This window comes from Buteo buteo, chromosome 10 (genome assembly GCF_964188355.1).
Source record: "Buteo buteo chromosome 10, bButBut1.hap1.1, whole genome shotgun sequence".
Lineage (NCBI taxonomy): Eukaryota > Metazoa > Chordata > Aves > Accipitriformes > Accipitridae > Buteo > Buteo buteo.
This window is the reverse complement of record NC_134180.1, coordinates 11337306-11357616: the sequence shown is the minus strand read 5'-3', so window position 1 is coordinate 11357616 and position 20311 is coordinate 11337306. Positions and strand designations below refer to the sequence as shown.

The following is a 20311-nucleotide window of genomic DNA, read 5'->3' as shown; positions in this document are numbered from 1 at the left end:
TCTATCCCAGCTGAAACCAGGACAAAAATACAGAAAAGTGGCACAGTAAATACTGAATCCCACGGTGCCATTTTTACCATCTCCCTTGTACCTGCTTATCTAATAATTCAGTCAACTGGTTTTAATTGGGTTTGTGTATTATTCACAGTATCATAGTATCAGGATGGAGATTTCTGTATCTTCTTTTCCTCTTTCTTGTGTTATAGCATTTCCTGGTGTGAGTTACTGTAGCAGGCAATGTATATGGAGTCACTGGGGGAAGTCCAGTCTAAGAAGTCGACTATACCTCATACATTAGCAGTAAGGTCTCTATGCAACTTGGTTTTTCTTTTTTTTTTTCTCTCTAATGTAACTGTTTAGTAAGATAGCTGTATCTGTTCCTTATACAAAGCTTGCTATATTATGTTGTGCCGTATTTGAATAAGAGTTAACCTTTCTTTCCTTTAGTTGTCTTGTCATTGAACTAGAAAAAATGTACAAGCTATACAAACTATATCTGAGTGAAAGATGTTAATTAACATGCATATCCCTGCAGAGCATGCTCCAAGTCTACGTACTTACAAAGAGAAATTTGAGCTTCAGACCATGTATTTATGTTGTCAGCAAAATAAATACGTTTGTGACATTCCTAAAGTTTATTTTGTGTTCTCAACATACTAGAGTTGCCAACCAAATGTTTTGCTGGAAGCAATCCAAAACATAAATAGAATTTTAATTCTCCTGCAGAGTTTGTAACCCCAATTACCCTCTGTAGCTCCTTTGAAAGAGTGTGCAACTGAACACATAATTATGAAACACTTTCGAATTACAAAACAATGTCAAAATAACTTCAGTTGAATAGGTAATGTCTCTTTGAAAAAAGGAAAATTCAGTTATTATAAAGCTGGAACAGGTTAACTGGTTCTCCTGAAGGCATGTCATGTGAGGCTTGAGACTTCTCCAACCTTAAGGAGGTGCTCAGTTGACTTTCACATGTATCTTCTTTACCTGGTGCTGAACTTTAGAGAATATTTTATCAGTATCTTCACTATTTCCTCCTACATGTCATGCATCTCTAGGAACAAAACCACAGATAAGGACATTGATTAAAAAAATGAATTTTCCATTTTTATTTTTTTTTTAAGAGATTCATTTCCTTTTCTTTGTGAAAATGATGCAGAGGGTATTGCCATGTAACCAGAGGAAGGTCTGTCAGGTGGTCTGTGTTGGAGAGGGAGAGATGCTAGTATTTAATATAGCCTACCTTCTCCCAAGGCTACTGTCTTCTGAAGAGAAGCTTTAAAACAGGAGATAATTTCCAAAGTCATCAACATGCAAATGTTGTCCAGATGATACATGATTAAATTGTTTGGCTTAACTCTTTCTTCATCTCCACACTTGGCTGTTGAGCTTTGCCCCCTTCATTTCCTTTTTTCTGGTTGCTGGGTAGAAAGGAAGAAGATGCCTTGAGCATCCTTTCTGTCACAGAGATCTCACTGGATACAAACTGGATCCTACAAAATCGGATCTTTACCTTTCTGTGTTCTTTGTTCCCAATCTTCTTTTCAGGCCTTTTCAAAAGTCATCTTGTTTCAGAGTGCAGAGGGACTCAAAGCGAGGACTTCTCAAAGAGGGCTTCTATCTGCAGAAGGAATCTTGGCTTCAGAGGGAGTTAAGGAACTGTGAAAATCTCTTGCTAAAAGAGAGTTAACATAACAAGATTTCCATTTATTTTAAGCCAGTCTTAATTTCCGTGCACATGCATCATTTGAAGTGTTTTGGTTTTACAGTCTCATGAGATACAGTTTCATTGTTTTGCCCATGAGAATGTCACCCACAATCTCTGTCAGAAATCACGGTCTTTTGGCATATAATTCAAATAAGCAGATGTTTCTATGAAACGCAATCACTAGATGGTGAGTGTTCATCCCAGCACTATCATCCCAGTAGGTACGAAGGGTTCTTCTGCAAAACTATGCTCGCTCTTCTTGAGTAAGTGCTGTCTATGGAAGTCTTTGTAAAACGGAGAACAGTCAGCGTGGCAGTCAGCAGGAGCTGTAAGGAGGCCATAAGATGGCACAAACTCTAACATTTTCCCTTTCCTGACCCTTATCCTACCATCTTGACTGCAGAATAGTCAAGAGCTGTCTGCTTTGAGATGGGCTTGTTCCTTCTCCAAAACTCCTGAGCTTAAGGAGATCTTTTAAAATGTTCTAGACCTTTGCAGAAGCTTGAGGGTTCTTAAATAACACCTGTTGGAAGAAAGAAGAAACTGTGCAAATGCTTAACTAGGCAGATAAGCCAGGCTCTCATAGAAACTGTTGGCCTTCTGCAAAAGGCTAGTTAAAAGCTCGTTGGAGGAGGATATCCACATGCCTCATTTCTGGGATCTTTGCCTGTGGGCTTAAGGTCTGTGAGCTGTGCAGGCTGCAAACTCCTCCTTCATTTACTCACTAGCAGCAAAGCCTTGCAGGCTGTAAAACAAGAGAGTGGCCGCATAATTGAGAAGTGATACACCCCTAATTGTTCCTGTGCTCGTATAACAGTTCTTGTTTAGTAAGTGTATATGTTTTTACTTTTGACTGTTGTATATTAAAAACCCCAAGTGTTTAGGTAATTATGAACAACTTTCACATTTGCAAATTTTTTAAATATTAAGACGAGATCTACATGATATTAAAGCATTTATTTCCAAATGCCTAGTTAAACATATGACCTTTGGTTTTAAAAAGTAATTATCCAAAGCTTATTTAAGATGGACTCCATTCTCTTCCCCCCTGTGGATGATTTGTATGTACTTTCATGTTTCCATTATAAAATTGCTGGAGGGATATTGCTAGCAATGATTTATATGTCTGATGCACATTGGTATTTTTGGTCCTTCTTCTAAAATAGATGGAGAAGTTTAAACTGAATCTTATAAATCAGTGTGTGGTAAATGAAGTAGGATTTCAAATAAGAGATTGTGGAAAAATGAGCTAGGCCTTCTTTTTCATAATCATAATCATTAAACTTGGCTATGTCAGAATAGTCTTGCAGGCATTAGGAAAAAATAACTCAAGTACGTGGATCAGTGGTTATAAAATGTGTTGTTAAAGTGGGTGGGTAAGGCACCACATTTGAAATCTAAAGCATCTTGTTGTAAATCCAAACATGAGTAGAAGCCTTACTGTAGATTGCCAGATGCCATCTCCAGTTCATTCAGCTGTCAAGGGGTATATTAGTCCTTCAGGTCCAGCACATCCAAGCTGGTCAGCATGAAACTGCAGCAGTCGATGCCTCAGGTCTAAAATATTGCCTTGATTTTGGAGTTACCTCTCCCTTTGAGGAAAAAGGAAGGTGCACACTGTTTTCTGTTGCCAAGAGTAGTGGAGTGCCGCTCAGGACAGCTGTATATGAAGGTTTTAAGTCCCTTTGGTGTTCTGATTTTAAGGTGCTTGTGCATTGAAGAGGTTATCTCAAGTAACGTGAGGGAGTCTGTGAGCTGCCCCTTGCCCAGTGGGGCTAGATAAAGAGCTGGGGATTCTCAAGGCAGGAGGAAACCTATTTCTGCTGCATTTGCTATCCATGTGAAGAGTGATCATATTACAGGAATACCAGGAGAGAATTTGGTGAGTTTGAATTCAGGAAGAGTGTGAGTTTCAGGCAGATCAAAAAGAAATTATTTAGAAAATAAATGAAAACTGGTTTGGTTTTCTTCGGGGTTTTTTGGGGTTTTTTTTGATTTTTTTTGGTAGTGCCAGAAAATACACAGGACACTAATTCCTTAGTAATCTAACAATTAGACATAATACTCCTACTCAGAAAATAGCAAAACCTGATCTATCAGTTAAGAAGAAAACATGATGTTTGTGATGGCTTGTAGTTACGCCTCTCATTTATAGATTGGATGTTCGTATCAAATGCTCTCTGTTAGGAAATAAAAATTGTTAATGTCATGACTGTATGGAATGAACTGGTGACTTCAGATTGATATTTGGAATAAAACTGGGAGAACTGTGAGCTTATTTTACTGCTGCTGGTACTCTAGTACTATCAGTGTCATGACTGAAATTCACAGCCAGACATTTTTTCTATTAAAAAGAAGAATAAAAAGCAAAATACCTGTTGTACTTGAAATACCTGTTATCCCATTGGAAGAAGGGTTTCCTATTCATGAAGCAAGGTTCAGTCCTGCTACAATTGTGACCTCTAGTGGAAAACGTCAGTTTGTGATCATAATGATTATGCATCGAATTGCAAAATAATTCACAGTGTTGCAATATTCACTATGTCTAATGTTGAAGCATTTCCAAGACTCATTAATGGTACAATCCCTTCAAGGCACCATACTATCCATGTAAAAAAATGCAATTTCTTCTCAAGAATGTCTCTGAAAAGTCTCTTCAGATTTTTATAAAAGCTAATTTTTTATAGAAATATGGTCTCAGGCTTTCAGGAAGAAGCTTGGAAAAATAGTTGCAGACGCAGAAATTTCATGGGGAAGGCTCCTTTATAAAAAGTCCTGTTGTTATCCAACAGCAGTATGTATTGCAGTGACAGTATTACTTGCGTGCAAATCTGTTGAGACGTTTTTAGATATCAGCTCTAAAAGACTTTGTAAGAAAAGATTTATCATGCCATTAAACAAGCAGGCAAGCAGATTTGTAAAACAGAATCTAGGAAAACATTCTGAACACACAGTACATAGTACAGCAAATGAGAATTGCATATGGTATTTTTCATATTTAGATTAATACATAGCTATTTATAATTTTAAATAATCAAGATATGTAGGCTACAGGCAGGAGAGTCTCTTCCATCAGCAGAGGCAATGTGTGCCCTGCCAGCAAGGCTGTCATCTTGTGTTCTCTGCCCTGAGCTGCCCCTGGCCAGTTTTCCAGGCAGGACCCCAAGAGTAGTTTCAGTTAGGCTGCTCCAAAGCAGCCTCATTCGGGGTATCTGTTCCCCTTCCCTCAGCAAAATCTTAAGGTCTTGGTTGTCAAAATAAAAAGAAGTTGAATAAAAGCAGAGGAGTGGTGTTGCATATTTTTATATAAAACATAAGTGGAAATGTAGCCTTTTTCATCCCTCTATAGTCAGTCAATGGAGTAGTTTTTACTTTCTTTGATTTTTAAATAATCAGACATTGTCATTGTATTATTCACTGAATGAATTTTTGTACGCTTGTATTTCCAGCTTTTGCAAACCAGAAAGCAGGCTATTCGATACAGACTTCAATTTGCTTACCTATGAAATAGCTTTGACTTTTGGCTGATAACAGAAAAAAGATGTATTTTGTTCTTGGGGGGGTGTTTTATTTTGTTTTTTTTGCAGTTTGAGCATGAAAGATTGTACATGATTAATCATAGCTAAACTCAGTTACTTGGCAAAATTCCTATCAACTAGAATATTTATTATATTTTCTTGATGCCCTGCTTGTTACAGTCTTCTGCACTGTTCAAGAAAACCAGCATTGACAGCTATTGAAACGATGGAGGGATATCTTGTCACATCTGTAGCAGCTGACGAATTGAACAGTGAGATTCCAAAAGCTCCAAAGAGTCGTCATCTTCCCCAGCTGGGAGTTTGGAAACTGTGCCTTGGGGCTTTAATGATGAACTTTGAAGGGTAGCAGGGACAAGGGAAGCATTCCCTAGAGATTTGCAGCATCTAGTTGCAATGCTACGTAATGATAAGTAATAGGGAAGAGAGACCTGTATGCTGGGACTGACTGAAGTCTTTTTCTTATTGTTTTCAGGGTATGAACATAATCTTCCATGTAGCCTTGGCTCTCTTAAAGGTAAGTTGTTGATTAGAAGGGGGTTTTTTGTTTTTATTTTATTAAACTGTGTGGAATATTTTCTTAGCTTAATGTGTCCTGTCTAAGGGAACAATAATAGTGGGACTTCTGGAGGAGGGAACAGAGGAGAAATATCCATTTGGGTAGAGATGTCTTCAAAATTGTACTTATGGTAGTTCTGTTTTTATTAAACTTAATCGTGTCATAAAGTTCCTGGAACAAGGACTACAGTCTAAGGATTTAAATGTCTCGTGTGTATACTATTAAGAAAACAATTCTGATTCATTTCACAGCATATTTATTTTGTGACTGGGTTCTTTCATATAACTATTCAAGAAGCATGATGTGATTGAGTATTATTTGGTATCAGATATATTTGTAATGTCAAAAGAGGAATGGAAGTCTTTTATAATATGGGGAACTTCTACCTTTGGCTTGGACACAGAATTTACCTGAACAAACAAACAAGTAAACCTCTAGGTAAAGCATTGGCCCTTTTGATGCCAGTGAGATAGCTCAGAGCTAACTTACATTGCCCTTCACAAGTTGGCACTAGTTCAAATCCAGTCCACGTGCAGGCACATGGTATGGGATTTGTAATGCCATCTTTTAATTCAAATGATATTCCCATAAAATAATTTAGGCTAAAGCTCAGGGTAGAACAGCCTGTCACTCCTAACACAACAACCCCATAACATGGACACAGACTCATATCATTTGGCTGTTGCTAGTCCTCCAGTGTATTTTCCTTGTCATTTACCTAGAAAGGGCAAACAGGTACAAGTTGGAGTTACTCAGTGAAGAGTAGTTCTCGGAGATTCAACTTCTGCGGCACAAAGTCCTATAGCAAAAGTGCTCCATACCAGGAACCTATATATGCTGCTGCTGTGAACAGAGCAATTGGAAATTTCAAAACACATGTATTTTCACTTGAGGTCGAGTAACTTGGGTCAAGTACTGCAGTGTAGGTATGAGATAGTATGTAGCATTATGGTAAGGAAATGTCCAAAATAACTTGTGTTTTATACTAACACAGTTAATGTGTCAAATGGTGTTGTGACTCTCTACATGAGTATATGTATCAAATGAAGTCACCTATAAACAGGAAATTTGTTTAATGTACATTTCCAGGGAAGTGCTCCTACACAAATCTAAATTTGTATAAAGGGAGGAGGGAGTTCTGTGTTCTTTCCTTCCTGTTTTATATTTTATTTGCAACTATGGGGGCTTGTTAATTTTCTGGGTTTTAAGGCTAGTATGGATAAAGGGAGGAAATCTAGTAGGTTATGGCACGATAGATAGTAAAACAAGTTAAAACAAGCATCCAAGCGACACCCGACAGGTCTGCTGCCGTAGTAGTAGGAACAGGTTCTGGAAAGAGATAGAGATACCAGCTTATTGATCTTTAAACTGAAGAAGAAGAAAGAAAGGGAGTACTTGCACTGAGCTGAAAATGACTGGCAGGGTTTTCAAGAAAGGAGAACTTTGTTCAACACACGAAATATGGCTTTGAGACCACGGGTATACACCCCGTGGTCTGTTTTCCTTATAATTCCTGCTGCTGCTGCTGCTAGTGGGAATGGTTTAACTGAGGTTAGTAGCAGAACAACTGTTTAGAAAATGTGATAGGGTTGGAAAGGACCAAAATCCTTAACTCATGGCTGTTGTACTGCAAATAAGGAATTTTGGGGGGTTGAATGATTAACCTAATTTCTTTTAACAGAAAGTGCTCAGTCTTTTCATTTTTTATATATTCCACAACATGCTGTTTATCCAATTGAACATTTCTCTTTGGCTGTTCCAGAAGAGTAAAATGCAAGAAAGTATTTTGTCAGTTGTCTTATAACTATTTTCTAAGTTTAAAACCAACTCTACAGCTTAATTCTGTCTTAATTCTGCTTATAGCAGTTCTTCTTTATATATATGTATATATATATATGCAATGTGCTGTATCTGCCTGTTCTGGGAGTAATAGGTCTAAATGGTAAGGGAGGTGTTATCCTGAGAAAGTATTTCTATATTGCAGCCAAAAACAAGTACAAAGGAAATACAGGTAAGTAAGATAAGATTCTAAGTCAGAAACCAAGATGGAGCTGGTGATTATATACAATTGAATTAGCATACGATTTGCTTTCAGCAGGAATTGCTGTTCTGTTAGGGAAGAAAATAATTTTGTACTCTGAGACCTGAAGTAATTATTTTCTATTCAAATGTGTTCATAATCTCTCCTAATCATTAGAAACAAAGTGGTTTAGCGTACCAGTCTTTTTAAGTTACAGAAACTGAATGTGCATGCTGCAGAATAACCACTTAAAAAACTGTGTGTTTCTAAGCTCTTGTTTCTTTCTGATTCCGAAGAGAACGAAAACAACTCCTAAGGATTTGTTCTTTGTTAAAACAGTGTGATAATTCTGTCATCCGCAATCTTCTGGATTATTTTTAATTTAGACGAGGGAATCTTTCATCAGTGGAATATCAGAGTCTTTACTGTGCAAATGCCATTTTCCTCACTTCCTTGTGAAGTGTGGGCCTCACAATCCCTCATTAAATAGCAAGAGAATAGAAGCTTTTATCTTGAACTCCCATTTACTCAATGCAGTTTCTCACTGTTAACAACCAGCTGCTAGTATTCAAAGTGAATGCTTGTTAGTTTTGAAATGACAGTACTACTTCTATGACCAATTACCCGAGACATCTTGATGCAGTAATCTTTGGAAAATAAACATCTATTTAAGACATGAGGGGAATCCTTTCCCTTTCCTTCTCCCACATTCTGAGTACATTTGTAGCAATGAACAGCTATAGGATTAAAGCTCTTTAGCTATGAAGGCTGTAATTTGTAATAGGGCATTAATCTGATTTCTTATCAAAGGAAAAGCACAGTCTTTTTTTCTGTTACATCCAAATGTTATGCTTTCTAACGCATGTCAGTGCTTTTCGTGTACTCCCCAGTATGCTCATCTGTCAGGCCCTCCAGCTGGTGGCACTATTTTACAATTTGACATTAATCATTTAGTTACGTCATGTAGAGACTGCACCTGAATTAACATTTAGTAAGCCAAGCTGATAGAAAATCAAATCTGTCACCTTTCATTTTTCTGAGCAGCAGAAAATATAGTGAAGTGCTGGGGTGTGAAAAGAACCTTAGTGTTGAAAAAGGCAGTGTAGAAAACTGTGGTTTAGGACAACTCAACAAACAGCATTGATAGTTGCATTTTGAAATTCCCAGTTAAGACCATTAATTGAGAATGACAGAGGGAAATGTACCATGCTAGTGCCAGCATACTTTCTGATCCCTTTTGTCATTAACTAGTTAGTTTCATTGTTGGAAATTACAAAGTAAACATTAAAATCTTCACATATGCTAAGAAAAAAAATCAATAATAAGCTTTCTTTCATATTTAGTATTTCAGTACTTATTTCCTTAATCTTCTGTTTCTGATCTTGCTACCTTAGCAAAAACAGCTAAATGCATGCTTTATTTTAGAATTAGCAAACTGAGGCAAGTATAGAGTATGTGATTGTGAAGAAATCAGGCTCTAGATTAACTACTGTTGCAGTTGCTAACTACTGAAAAGGCACGGAGGAGTACACAGTAACTGGAAATGTGAGAATGAACCATGGGGTTTGAAAGTAGGTCCATGTCCAGACTTTCTTTTTGAGGGTTCATCTACTCATAGAGTGTGATTCATAACAACACTTAAGGTCAACACTTAGGTTGTTGAGCTTTCGTCTGGGTGACCGTTAAAAACATGTTGCTTAATACCAGAGGAAAGTCATAGTTTTGATCAGGAATATGTATAATAGTCAAATTGAAATGGGTAGAAAATAGTGAGAAACAATAATGTATTTGTTACTGCTTGTGTTTCCCAGCCAGTGCATTATTATCTTACAGAGACTTACTTCAGTACATATATTATCTTAAAACCAGTACTTTTATATATCATTCCTTGAACTCAGGCAAATGTGAGCAGGATTTCTAACAGTGCTTATGAGTTCTTACACTCCTCACTGCATGTGATCACGTGATAACTGTGTATTACACAAACAAGACAGTTGGATTTCTTGGCTATTTCTGTTGCCACCTTTCAGTCTCAATGCTTTTGTCAGTCTGTGCCCAACAGATTAGGGAGAAGAATACCAGTTATCGTGGCAGGGACAGCAGATGATGCTATTAATTCAAGTAGTTGATAGAGAGGCTCCCTAGATTAAACTAAAAAGTGTCAAAATACCTTGGATATGGAGGGTTATTTACTATCTTTAGATCATTCTGTATCTGGATTGGAAAGGACCTCCTGGGCAAAAGAAATGCTTCTCTGCTGTATTATGCCATGATGTGGCATGGCATCCATTTCATAAACTAGTAACGGCGGCAATATTGGTGGTGGAAGGCCATTTCCCTTATTCCAGTTTAAATTTATTACTGATCATTTTACACTCCTCTGCTCTTACATCAGCATCATCCTTTACCTTAAATAGTCCCCTTCCAGCGACACTCACGCTAGTGTTTATCACCTCTATAGATACCATTCATATTGTCTACTAAATAAACCAATATTCTGAGTGTTCTTGAACTCTAGAGCATCTTAGTAGTTCTCTTCTGCATCTCCCCAGTTCTGTATTAATCTTTTTAGAGGTGAATGACTGGATCTTTAAGAGAGGTCACACTGTGTTTTCTGTATTAATGTTGTATTTAATTATTTCTAAAAAATCTAATTTATCTGATAACTGTGATGATTGTATTGTTCTCTTATGTCTGTATGAAATAGTATTCATGACTCACCAGAGGATTCCACAAACACTGTTTCACCACCTTAGATATGGATTTGTGTAAGAGCAGAAATTTTGAATAAAATTAATGCTGTACTTCTCTATACATTTACATTTCACTTCTTAATGAACATACAGTGAATTGTAGGTTTTCTTTTTTCACTTTCAAGACATTGTCTTCTTTGGATAGACATCTGACCTAACCTGTCTCAGATTTCGTCCATCATTTGTCTCCTGCATTACCGCTTCCACCAACCCAGAACTTTAAAATCAGACCTGAAATTTTGTTCTATGTTAAAGGCATAGCTCAAAAACTTACACTCATGAGAAGTGGACATACCCAAAGATAGCCAGAGCAGTTATCCATCTTTGTGCACCTTAGATCCTGCTGTTCATCAGTAAGTTATACCTATTCCTTCAGGGAGCTGTGTTGTTTGCAGTGTTAACCGAAGTGACTGGTGTGACATCCCAATAACATTATGCCTCCCTTTATCACCTGCTTCTGAAATTATCATTTGCCACTATCTAGCCTGGGGCGTTAGTGTTCAAAAAGCAGTGTAGTCTTTTAAGAAAACAAACAAGGAAAAAGCAAAAGGGTTCAAGTCATAACAGCAAGTAATGAAATAAACTTTATCAGTCAGATGAAAGCAAGCAGTATACGAGGAACAGTTGAGCAACCAAATTCTTCCATGTCTTACTGAAATAAGATACTAATATTTTGTATAATCTTGCTGGCTAAACTTCTGAAGATGTCAGTGAAGACTGGATAGGTACTTATTTCAGGTAGAACTTACATATTGTCAACACAGATAATTAAAAAATGTGAATTGTCTTTCAGTTGGCGATGAAATTGTGACAACTGTTGTAACTTTTTGAGAGGTATCACATGAAAAGTGCACTGAGTGTGTAGGTAACGGGGCTTAGGCTTTGTATCCAAGAGATAAAACAGCTATTTCATTCTCTTTCTGCATACAAACGCTCTTACTTTGCGTTTGCAATGGCTTGAGGAGCCTGAACTGATTTTTAAATCACCACTGCTTTAAGCCAGAGGCTGGATGAAGTGAGATACAGGGTTCCTTTCCAACCTAAGCTGGTTTTGATTCTAGGTGATCTGGTTTAGTGCACTCTGTAAGTGCATTAAGTCTTCAAAAGGCTCTTTCAAGATAAAAGAGAAGTGTCCACATTAGAATCTAAGGCAAAATAGATGTTCTTTATACCAGTTTTTTTTTTATAGCTGCTTTATGTAGCTGATACCAGAATAAGAGCTGAGGCTTCTGATAGAGAAGAGAATCCTAACTCTTGGGTGCTAGAGATCAGAACCAACTGTTCTGTTTTCAAGGTCTTCTCCATTAGGCAGAGGACAAGAAATTCAGTTTTTCAGAGGCTCTCAGATCACTGTTTTTATATTTCTAGTTCCTAAATTGAGGATGTCCTTAAACTGTAGGTTTTGCTGGGCTGAAGAATTCCTCTCCCAGACCCACTTCTCCTACCCCAAAAAACACTATTTGATGACTTGGTGGTTATCTCTTTAGAAGGAGAAATCTGTGCCTGAAAATGTCAAGAATCATTCAACTTCCAGACTACTGATTTTCTAGCCTTAATATAATCAATTTTCTATTTTTAAATGTCTACATTTTTCTGCATGCTAAAAATCTATCCTGTCCTGACTACTTACTACTTAGCCCATTTGATCTCCTCCTCACACCTAAAATCAGTTAAATTTCTACTAGGTGAATGTTCACCATAAATATTCAATTTTGAGGGAGGAGACATGTTCTCTCTTTGAAGGAATAGAAGACTGAAAGCAGAAAAAGTGACATGGAATTTGTTGGACTGCATTTCTTTAGCAGCAATGAAAACTGATTTATATATTGACGACACCTCCCCATTATATTCTCTGTAATTTTTAGATGTTGGAAACTGAAGATGGTGTTTTCAGCACTACATATAGTTCTGTTTGATGCTATTATTTTTTATTAATAATTAATTTTTTACTATTATTTAAATATATTGTATATGTCTTATGTACCTAGCAGATCTTGTGATTCTGTGGGAGAAATTTTTAAGTATGTAATTGAAGTATATAAAACCATACAAGTAGTCATTCCAGATCAGACTCACAGGTTTATCTACCCCAGTATCTTGTTGCCAACAGTGGATACATGGGAAAGACTGTAAGAACAGGGCAATAATACTCTTTTTTTTTTCCTCTGGCAATTTGTGTCTTGGAGACCCTCTGAGAAAGTAATGGTGTCTCATGTTTAATAACTCTGTATGGATTGTTGTTCCATGGGTTTGTCCAGTAACTTTTTGAACATGTGTAAGCTAGTAGCTACAGAGATTTTGTCAGCTTAATTAACATTTTGTTAGCTTTGAACCTGTCACCTATGAGTTTCATGCGAGGTTCCTGGTTCCTGTGTTGGAAGGCATTTTGGACAGTTGGTAGCTCTTCACTTTCTCCACACCACTCGTGATTTTGTAAGTCTACATATCCCTCATCAACTGTCTATTTTCCAGGCTTAATAATCTTATGTCTATTTTTTGTCTGCTCATTTGGAAGCCTCTGATGAGCCTTATTCTCTCTATAAATAATTCTCTGTCTCTATTATCTCCTTTTTGAGGTGGAAGGACCAGACTAATGGATAATATCAAAGATGAAAACACATCATGGAGTTATACTGTAGAATAATGTCATTCTCTGTTTAGATCTCTATTCCTTTCCTATTAATTCCTGCCATTTGAAGTATTTTGGTGACCTCTGCTGTGGACTGAGCTGATATTTTCATGGAACTGTCCACAGCGACTCTAAGATTCATTCCTGAGTAGCAATTGTCAGCTCAGAGTCTATCATTTATATATAAATTTGATACCATTCCCCATATGCATCAATTTACATTTATCTACATTGACTTTCATTTACCATACTATTGCCCAGTCATTCAGTCTCTTATGGTCCTTCTGCAATTCTTTACTGTAAGCCCCTGTCTTTAAAACCCTGAATAATTTAGTAGCTTTTGCAAACACTGTCACCTCATGATTCACCCTCTTTTCCAAGCCATTTAAGGATAGGCCAGCCAGCATGACCTCAGAGCAGATCTCTGATGGAATCTGCTGTGAAAATAAATTGTTTTATCGTGTTCTCTCTAATAATGATGAAGATGTAAACTTCACTAAATACAGATTACACAGTTGTGATTAGACCTGAAGAACAGTAAGGACAAAGTAATTTCTGATAAGGTAAGAGGTGAAGCTCTTATTGTGGCCGTGATGTAATTTATATGGATTTTCAGGGCTGTTCTGGTGCAGAATTTGTCTTATCCTTTTATAGGAATTAACTTGAAAGAGAACTTCCTTTTTTGTTCTTCCAGTTTTAGAGTCTATTTAGCTTTTCAAAGTCAGTAATTTTTTGCCACTAAAATGTTAAAAGCAATCCAATTCTTTTTTTTTTTTTTTACAGTTGACATAGAAAAGAGAGATGCTATCATACATCAGCATTGATCAATTAGCAGTTGATATAGCAATTACAAAAATGTTTAGTTTATCTCAGTACTGACCTTTCAGTACTGTGCCCCATTATCGTAAAAAGTTGATATTCTTGTCAACACAAAGCTCAGGATAGGAGACAAGATGACTGGTGGTTTTGCAGGAAGGACTGGGGCAGAGGGACGACACAGAAGGCTGGGCTGCTCGCACAGGGAGAATGTGGGCAGGCAGGGGATGCAGAGAGGGAGAAAGAAATATGTAGTCCTCACATAGGGTCCTAATTTTAAAATTATGCAAGGTGGGCAGGTTGCCAGTTTTTACAGCAAGTTGTCATGCCTTGTTAAACATGCTAGTGAGAACACTGTTATCTGGGAACTAAAGCAGTATGAACACCTAAAACTAAGGCGTTTGTGTTCAGGCTTTGTGCACTCTTGGCAAAATATTAAAGATAGAAGCTGCAGTAGTCATGATGGCACATACGTTTTTCCCCATAGGAAACAGTACAAGAAGCACAAAGCTCTCACTTTGACTGTCATAAAATGATAGAAACCTGTCATTTTTCATGGAATACCATGAGTCTTTCCCAAATATTTTCTCAGTTTTTATATACACATATGTGTGTGTATACATATATGGATATTTTTATGTTCTGTAGCCTTCTATATGTTCTTCTAATTTGGTATATTTTAAAGTACAGAGATTTATAAAGGACTCCCCATCAAGATCCTTGGTATCTTGCTACAGAATTCAGAAAATATAGATAATTTCTCTATATGGTTTTATTTGTTAGAGAATATTTTGCCATTAGCTGCTTCTTGTGAGTTCAGTGGACCTCAGCTGTGTATGTCTGAGCAGATCTGAACTGCATCAGTACATGTGAGTAAACAGGCATTTCATGGATAGGAAGGCCAGAAACAGAATTTAACTGTACTTAAAGACCAGATAGTCTACAACATGGAAATCAAAGCACGAGTAATATGCATTTATCCTAAGACATTCTGCTTGGTGTGCAAGTTACTGCCTTTTGGGCCATTTTTAGCTTTTAAGTTGACTTCAGTCAGGCCCTTCTGAAGAATGCAGGACAGTAATCTAATGGCATGGGTAGGAGTAGTGAAGTTTACATGAGGGAAAAGTCACAATTCCTGGTCAGACACTGATAAAAATAAGATGTAGTGCTCAATGAGGATGTAGAAGTACTTAAGAATGGCAGGGAGCATAAAATGTCTTAAACTGCAAGTCTGAATGATGGTTCACTCTTATGCTGTGTGAAAGGACTTCGTGAAAAACATGGAGCATTGGATTTCACCTGATAATTAAGGGGGGTTTTGTCAAGCTTTGGAATTTTTTGGATTCTAGAGACTTGTTCTTAAACAAGAAATCTAGGCCTAATGTCAAAATCATAATGATGGTAGTAGACCACATCTCTGGGGAAGCTAATCCTGTGGTTAATTTTCCTCATTCCTAAAAATTTGCACCATATTTATAACCTGAATTCATCTGGTTTTAGTTTCTAACTATTGGATCCTATTATAACATTCTAGAATTAAAGACTTTATTTAATAATCACTTCACTCCATTTTTCATAAGCCCAGACCTTACCCTAAATGAACGAAACCTGCATTTCTATAAGGATGAGAGTCAGCTATTAGCTTATTATAGTCTGATTTATGCAAGGAAGAATTTAAGGCTTTTTACACGGACAGTGCTTTGAATTATCTGTCCTCTTGCCTGTTTTGCCCACAAGTCACCAGCGACTGCCCATTCACCTCTGTGCTTCTAGTCAGTTCTGTAACTTGCTTCCCAATACATGCAGTGTAATGCTCTTATTTCTTCCTTTTTAATGTTTTGAGCAATGTTTTCATTTGCATGTGGAAGATAGAACCTAATGTTTGTAGAATATCACGTTTACCAGCGTGTGTTTAAATTAGGTGGAAACACTTTAAAAATTAAGAAAACAATATGAAAAGCTACTTCCTTTCCTTTAAACCCTTTCACCCTACAAACATACAGTCTGGTAAGCAGAAAATTTAACCTGTGATGGAAAACTGATTGGCATTGTGGTGTTTACCTCTACACATAATAACAAACTAGATAATAAACCAGAATCTCTGGAACTGCATGCATGGGGAGTTTGGAAAATATAGGAGAGTTCCCATTACATTCTTTACTATAATCTTAAACTGGAATTAAATATGTGTTGGTTGTGGTTTCTTTTTTCTTAGGAGAAAGAGTCATGGCTTCTCTTGAAAAGGACCTCAGTAAATACCCCCAATCTCAGCCTAGGCAGAAATGCTGTAGCCTGCACCTCTTCAGAACCCTGCTCTGTGGGCTAGTCCATACAGAAGATTTTCTTCTGCAAAATAGTGTTTCACAACCTGAGATACTTAAATCAGCTTTCAGAAGACCGCCTGTATTAAATAGCTTACGCGATACTGCACAAAATTTGCAGGTGCTTTAGTTGACTTAAATCCCATATCGCCAGAGGATAAATCGTTGAGGCCTCGTTGTCATCTGTCATCTTTGACCTATGACTTCTGCTGGTTCTGCTTTAACTGTTTTCTGACCTGCTCCGTGTGTCACCGTGAGCCAAGGTGACCTGTGTGGATAGGGCTGCTTTTGGTAATAATGTCCCGTTTTAAAAAAAAAATCTCATCCAAGAAAGTTTATTTGTATTTGAAAGGAGTCCACTATGGGTGGTATATCAGACTGAATGCAATTAATTTCTTTTTCTAATTTTCTCTGCTTTTTGCAGTACTTATCTAGGCTTGTTCATGGTAGCTTAAAATGATTTTCATATTTTAACTACTCATGAACATGTTTATTATTTCAATTCAACAACCCCATACTATGGTTTTTTACTTTGCATTAGTATTTTAACTAAATATGTTTTTCTTGACATGTTAGACAAATTATTTTTAGAGCTTAAATATACATTTGCAGAAGTGTTTGCCATTAATGTGAGGAGGTCTGTGGATGTAAACCACAATATTTTAAATTGCCACCTTTCTGTATGTTAGATACATATGGACTATTACTGTCTGCTCCCATCAGAAATGTGTATTGTTCCGTTACATAGCCCATTTTGTAATTAGGTGATCCAATAATGAAGCAGCATAAAAACATACTTTCTAAAACACAGACCTACGAAATTAAGTAATACCTACTAGACTGTCTTTACCCAGATGGCAGAGGCACCTAGCCTGTTCCCTCCACAGGAGTGATGCGAGGCCATTTAAGGTGTGACATCATAGCATTTTCCTTACAAAACGGGCAGTTAATTTCTAGAATCAATTCAAATGTGTGTGCTGACATCATTCCCTCTCTGCCTGTCGACTCCAGATTTAGAAATGCCTCCTGAGAACACAGTGCTGGAAATGATCATTATTTAAATTATTTCATTCAGTCCTGCACAAGCTGTGCAAAGATGGGCTATGGCTTCTCAGAAGCTGCCTGCTGCTCTCTCCTCACCAGCAGCCCATCACGATGTCCTTGCCCCTCTCCCATTCATCATCCGGGAGGGATGAGCGTCTCCTGCCCTACCTGCCCGTCTCTGGGTTGCACCGAGTCCGTATTGGCATTATGCAGAAGCAGATTGAATAAAAGTCATTATATCGGCTGGCAGGCCCGTTTCCTCCTAACCATCGAATGTTAGAAGATGCAGTTCATGTACTGTAAGCTTGGGATTCAACAGCAAAAACCCCTCACAGCTGAATTGATTTAAGGCAGACGGGGAGGGGGAGCTCAGCTGTCCAGCCGTTCACTATTGGCTTCTTATTACGGCATTCTCCCCCGAGAGGCTCTCTGCATGCTCATTCACCCCCTCCTCCTCCTCTTCCTCCCAGCCCCCTCCTTGCCTACCCCTTCATTACTGATTCACAGCGAGAGGCAGCAGCAGCAGCCGCCACGCTTGTCACGAATCAGAGATTGCAATGAGCTCATCCTTTTCTCTTTGCAGCTTCAGAACTGCCCTGGCTTTATTGCTCTTATTGCTGCTGCTGTCTGCTTCCACACACATCCACAGAGACTGAGCCCTGAAAGCTCTCCGGTGCTTTTCTCCCATCTGAGCTTTCCTGCACTCATTTTCTGCCATTTTCCTGCTTTTTAGGTACATTTTTAGATCCATGTTTTCTCTGGTTTGTTTTACAAATCTACTTTGGACGCTGGCTGAGCTAGCACAGTGGATCATATTTTTCCTTGATTCTTAGCAAAGATGCTTTTCTCTTTCTGAGAGACCGACGGGCGTTGCTGTAGGCAGCCATCTGAGCCCATTTCAAAGATCTGAGGCTGGCTCTCCTAATCTTGCACTTTTTGAAATTGCGGTTCAAAGCCTGTTCTTCTCACTCTGGATACTTACTACTTACTGCTCATGGAAGAAGGGGTACCTTGCAAAACCCCAGCTGCCAAGCTCACACCACCTGTCAAAAAGTCCCAGGACATGCATGACGAGAGAAGCAAGCTGGTGAATGAGTATGCATGTCGGGTGCTGGAACTTCTGGGAATGGGGCATCGCCTATTTGTGCCTCGACTGCTTGCGGTGAGATCATGTTTTCTTCAGATTAATTCATTGCGAATTTGCCATCTTTCCTCCCAAACCTGCTTCCCCCCCAGGAGTCTTGACACTGAAGGGAGGCGTGAGAGGTCGCTTATTTTTCACTCTCGGTTTCTCATAATCCATCTCCTAAGCTCTGAGCCTTTCTTTTTCATGTTAGCTTGGGAGCGCTGGACGCTAGTCCTGCTAATGGGGATCGGTGCCACTCCTTAACTAGCTCTGAAGGTTCACAACCTGGACTGCATTTAAAAAAAAAATCTTTCCTAAAGCCATGAATGCTTTTGTTCTCAGTCCTGTAATGATTCCAAATAAGCAGCATGCCCTCTCTACTTCTAGGTACTGGTGGAAAGTGCATTAGTGCTCTGCATTTCAAATTTTATACTTGTGACATCAAAGGTTAGTTTTAAACATTCATAAAAAAATCAAGCTATGTGGATATATTTTGGGTTTCTGCTGTTTCTGTGTTTGATTTTGAAAAGGCAGTTGACAGTATGTAAAAAAGTTTAAAATACATGTGTAGAATTATCTGGGAAATAAATTGTCAAAGGTGTTTTTATCCGTCGTAGCAAATGATGCTGTATGTGAAATGGCCTGAAATTGGTGTGGCACATCAGAGTACAGAGAAGTACGCTTTTATCATTTCTACTACTGTACGAAGCAGCCTCAAAACCACAAAATAGTGGCGAATCCAGAAGTCAGTACCTAGTCCTAGCTGAGTCTGCTCTCAGATATTGTAACTAAACCTGGCTGCAGGTCAGAGGTAAACTTGGTCAATGGCATTGTACAACAGAATGTCATTTTTATGTGATGCATGTGAAGAGAGTTCTTTACTGATCCCGTCCCATTTTCTAGTGGGATGGTGCCTTTCTTTTATTTCCATACCCTGTGCAGTCCTGTACTGTAGTTATATACAGTGACCCGTCTAGCGTTTTTGTCGTGCTGCTGAAACCTATCTCCGTGTTCTGCAGTACACTCACATAAATGAATGTGCTCTGTGTATTATAAGATGTTCAGTGTTTAAAAAAAAAAAAAGGGTGGGTGGTTGAACCAGTGTGTCCCTGTGCTGTGAGATGTTAGATAGAAATAAAAAACCCCACAAAGTCTCTGATTGCTAGCAAAGTGCAGATGAATTTGGATACCTAAAGTCACTTGTAGAATTGGTTATAGTGCCTGTCATAGGGACTAATAACGCATGGTTGAATCTGTTGTATGTATAAGCATTATTCCATTTTACCTTCAAGTGTACCTAAGCACTCCTCCATCCCATCCAGCTGCTTTAGTGCTGATGGTCTCTTGGGCAAGGACTGCCAAATCATTCTGAATTGTTTTGTGATGAGCTCTAAGGAAAGCAGAGACAAAACCACTAAGCTCTTTTTCACTTGACTTAATCAGGCTTTGTATTCTGGCCCTCCAGATGGAGAATACCAGGAAATTTAGCATACTTCATCACCCAGGCAGCTTAGCTTTGTTGAGTGACATAATATTGTTTATTAAAGAAGAAAAAAAAAAAGAGGGGGGGGAAAGGCAAAACAATACAAATAATGCTTGTGTTATTAGAGAGTCTTGACTTGTGGAGTCACTGTGATTTTCCTGTCAGGTTTTATTAGCTAAATATACCTCTTCTGACATCTATCCCTTTTGACATATAGTCCTTCCATAAAGGAGGAGAGACTACGTTTCTGATAATTTTTTAAAAATGAGAAATCTCTGAGGACCAAGAATTTGTACTTTAATCAGAACTGAAGATA

At 38.0% G+C, this 20311-nt stretch overlaps 1 protein-coding gene across 6 annotated transcripts in view; it reads left to right on the top strand.

Annotated features, from left to right (window-relative positions):
- Nucleotides 1-20311, top strand: part of RABGAP1L (RAB GTPase activating protein 1 like) — a 262912-nt gene that overhangs the window by 170536 nt on the left and 72065 nt on the right. For 5 of the 6 annotated variants that reach the window (XM_075038616.1, XM_075038614.1, XM_075038615.1 and 2 more), the window contains one exon: nucleotides 5720-5761. In XM_075038616.1, coding sequence (XP_074894717.1) covers nucleotides 5720-5761 — 42 coding nt within the window. Of the gene's footprint in view, nucleotides 1-5719; nucleotides 5762-18380; nucleotides 18549-20311 lie in introns of those variants that run through there. The other variant, XM_075038619.1, reaches the window with a different exon arrangement.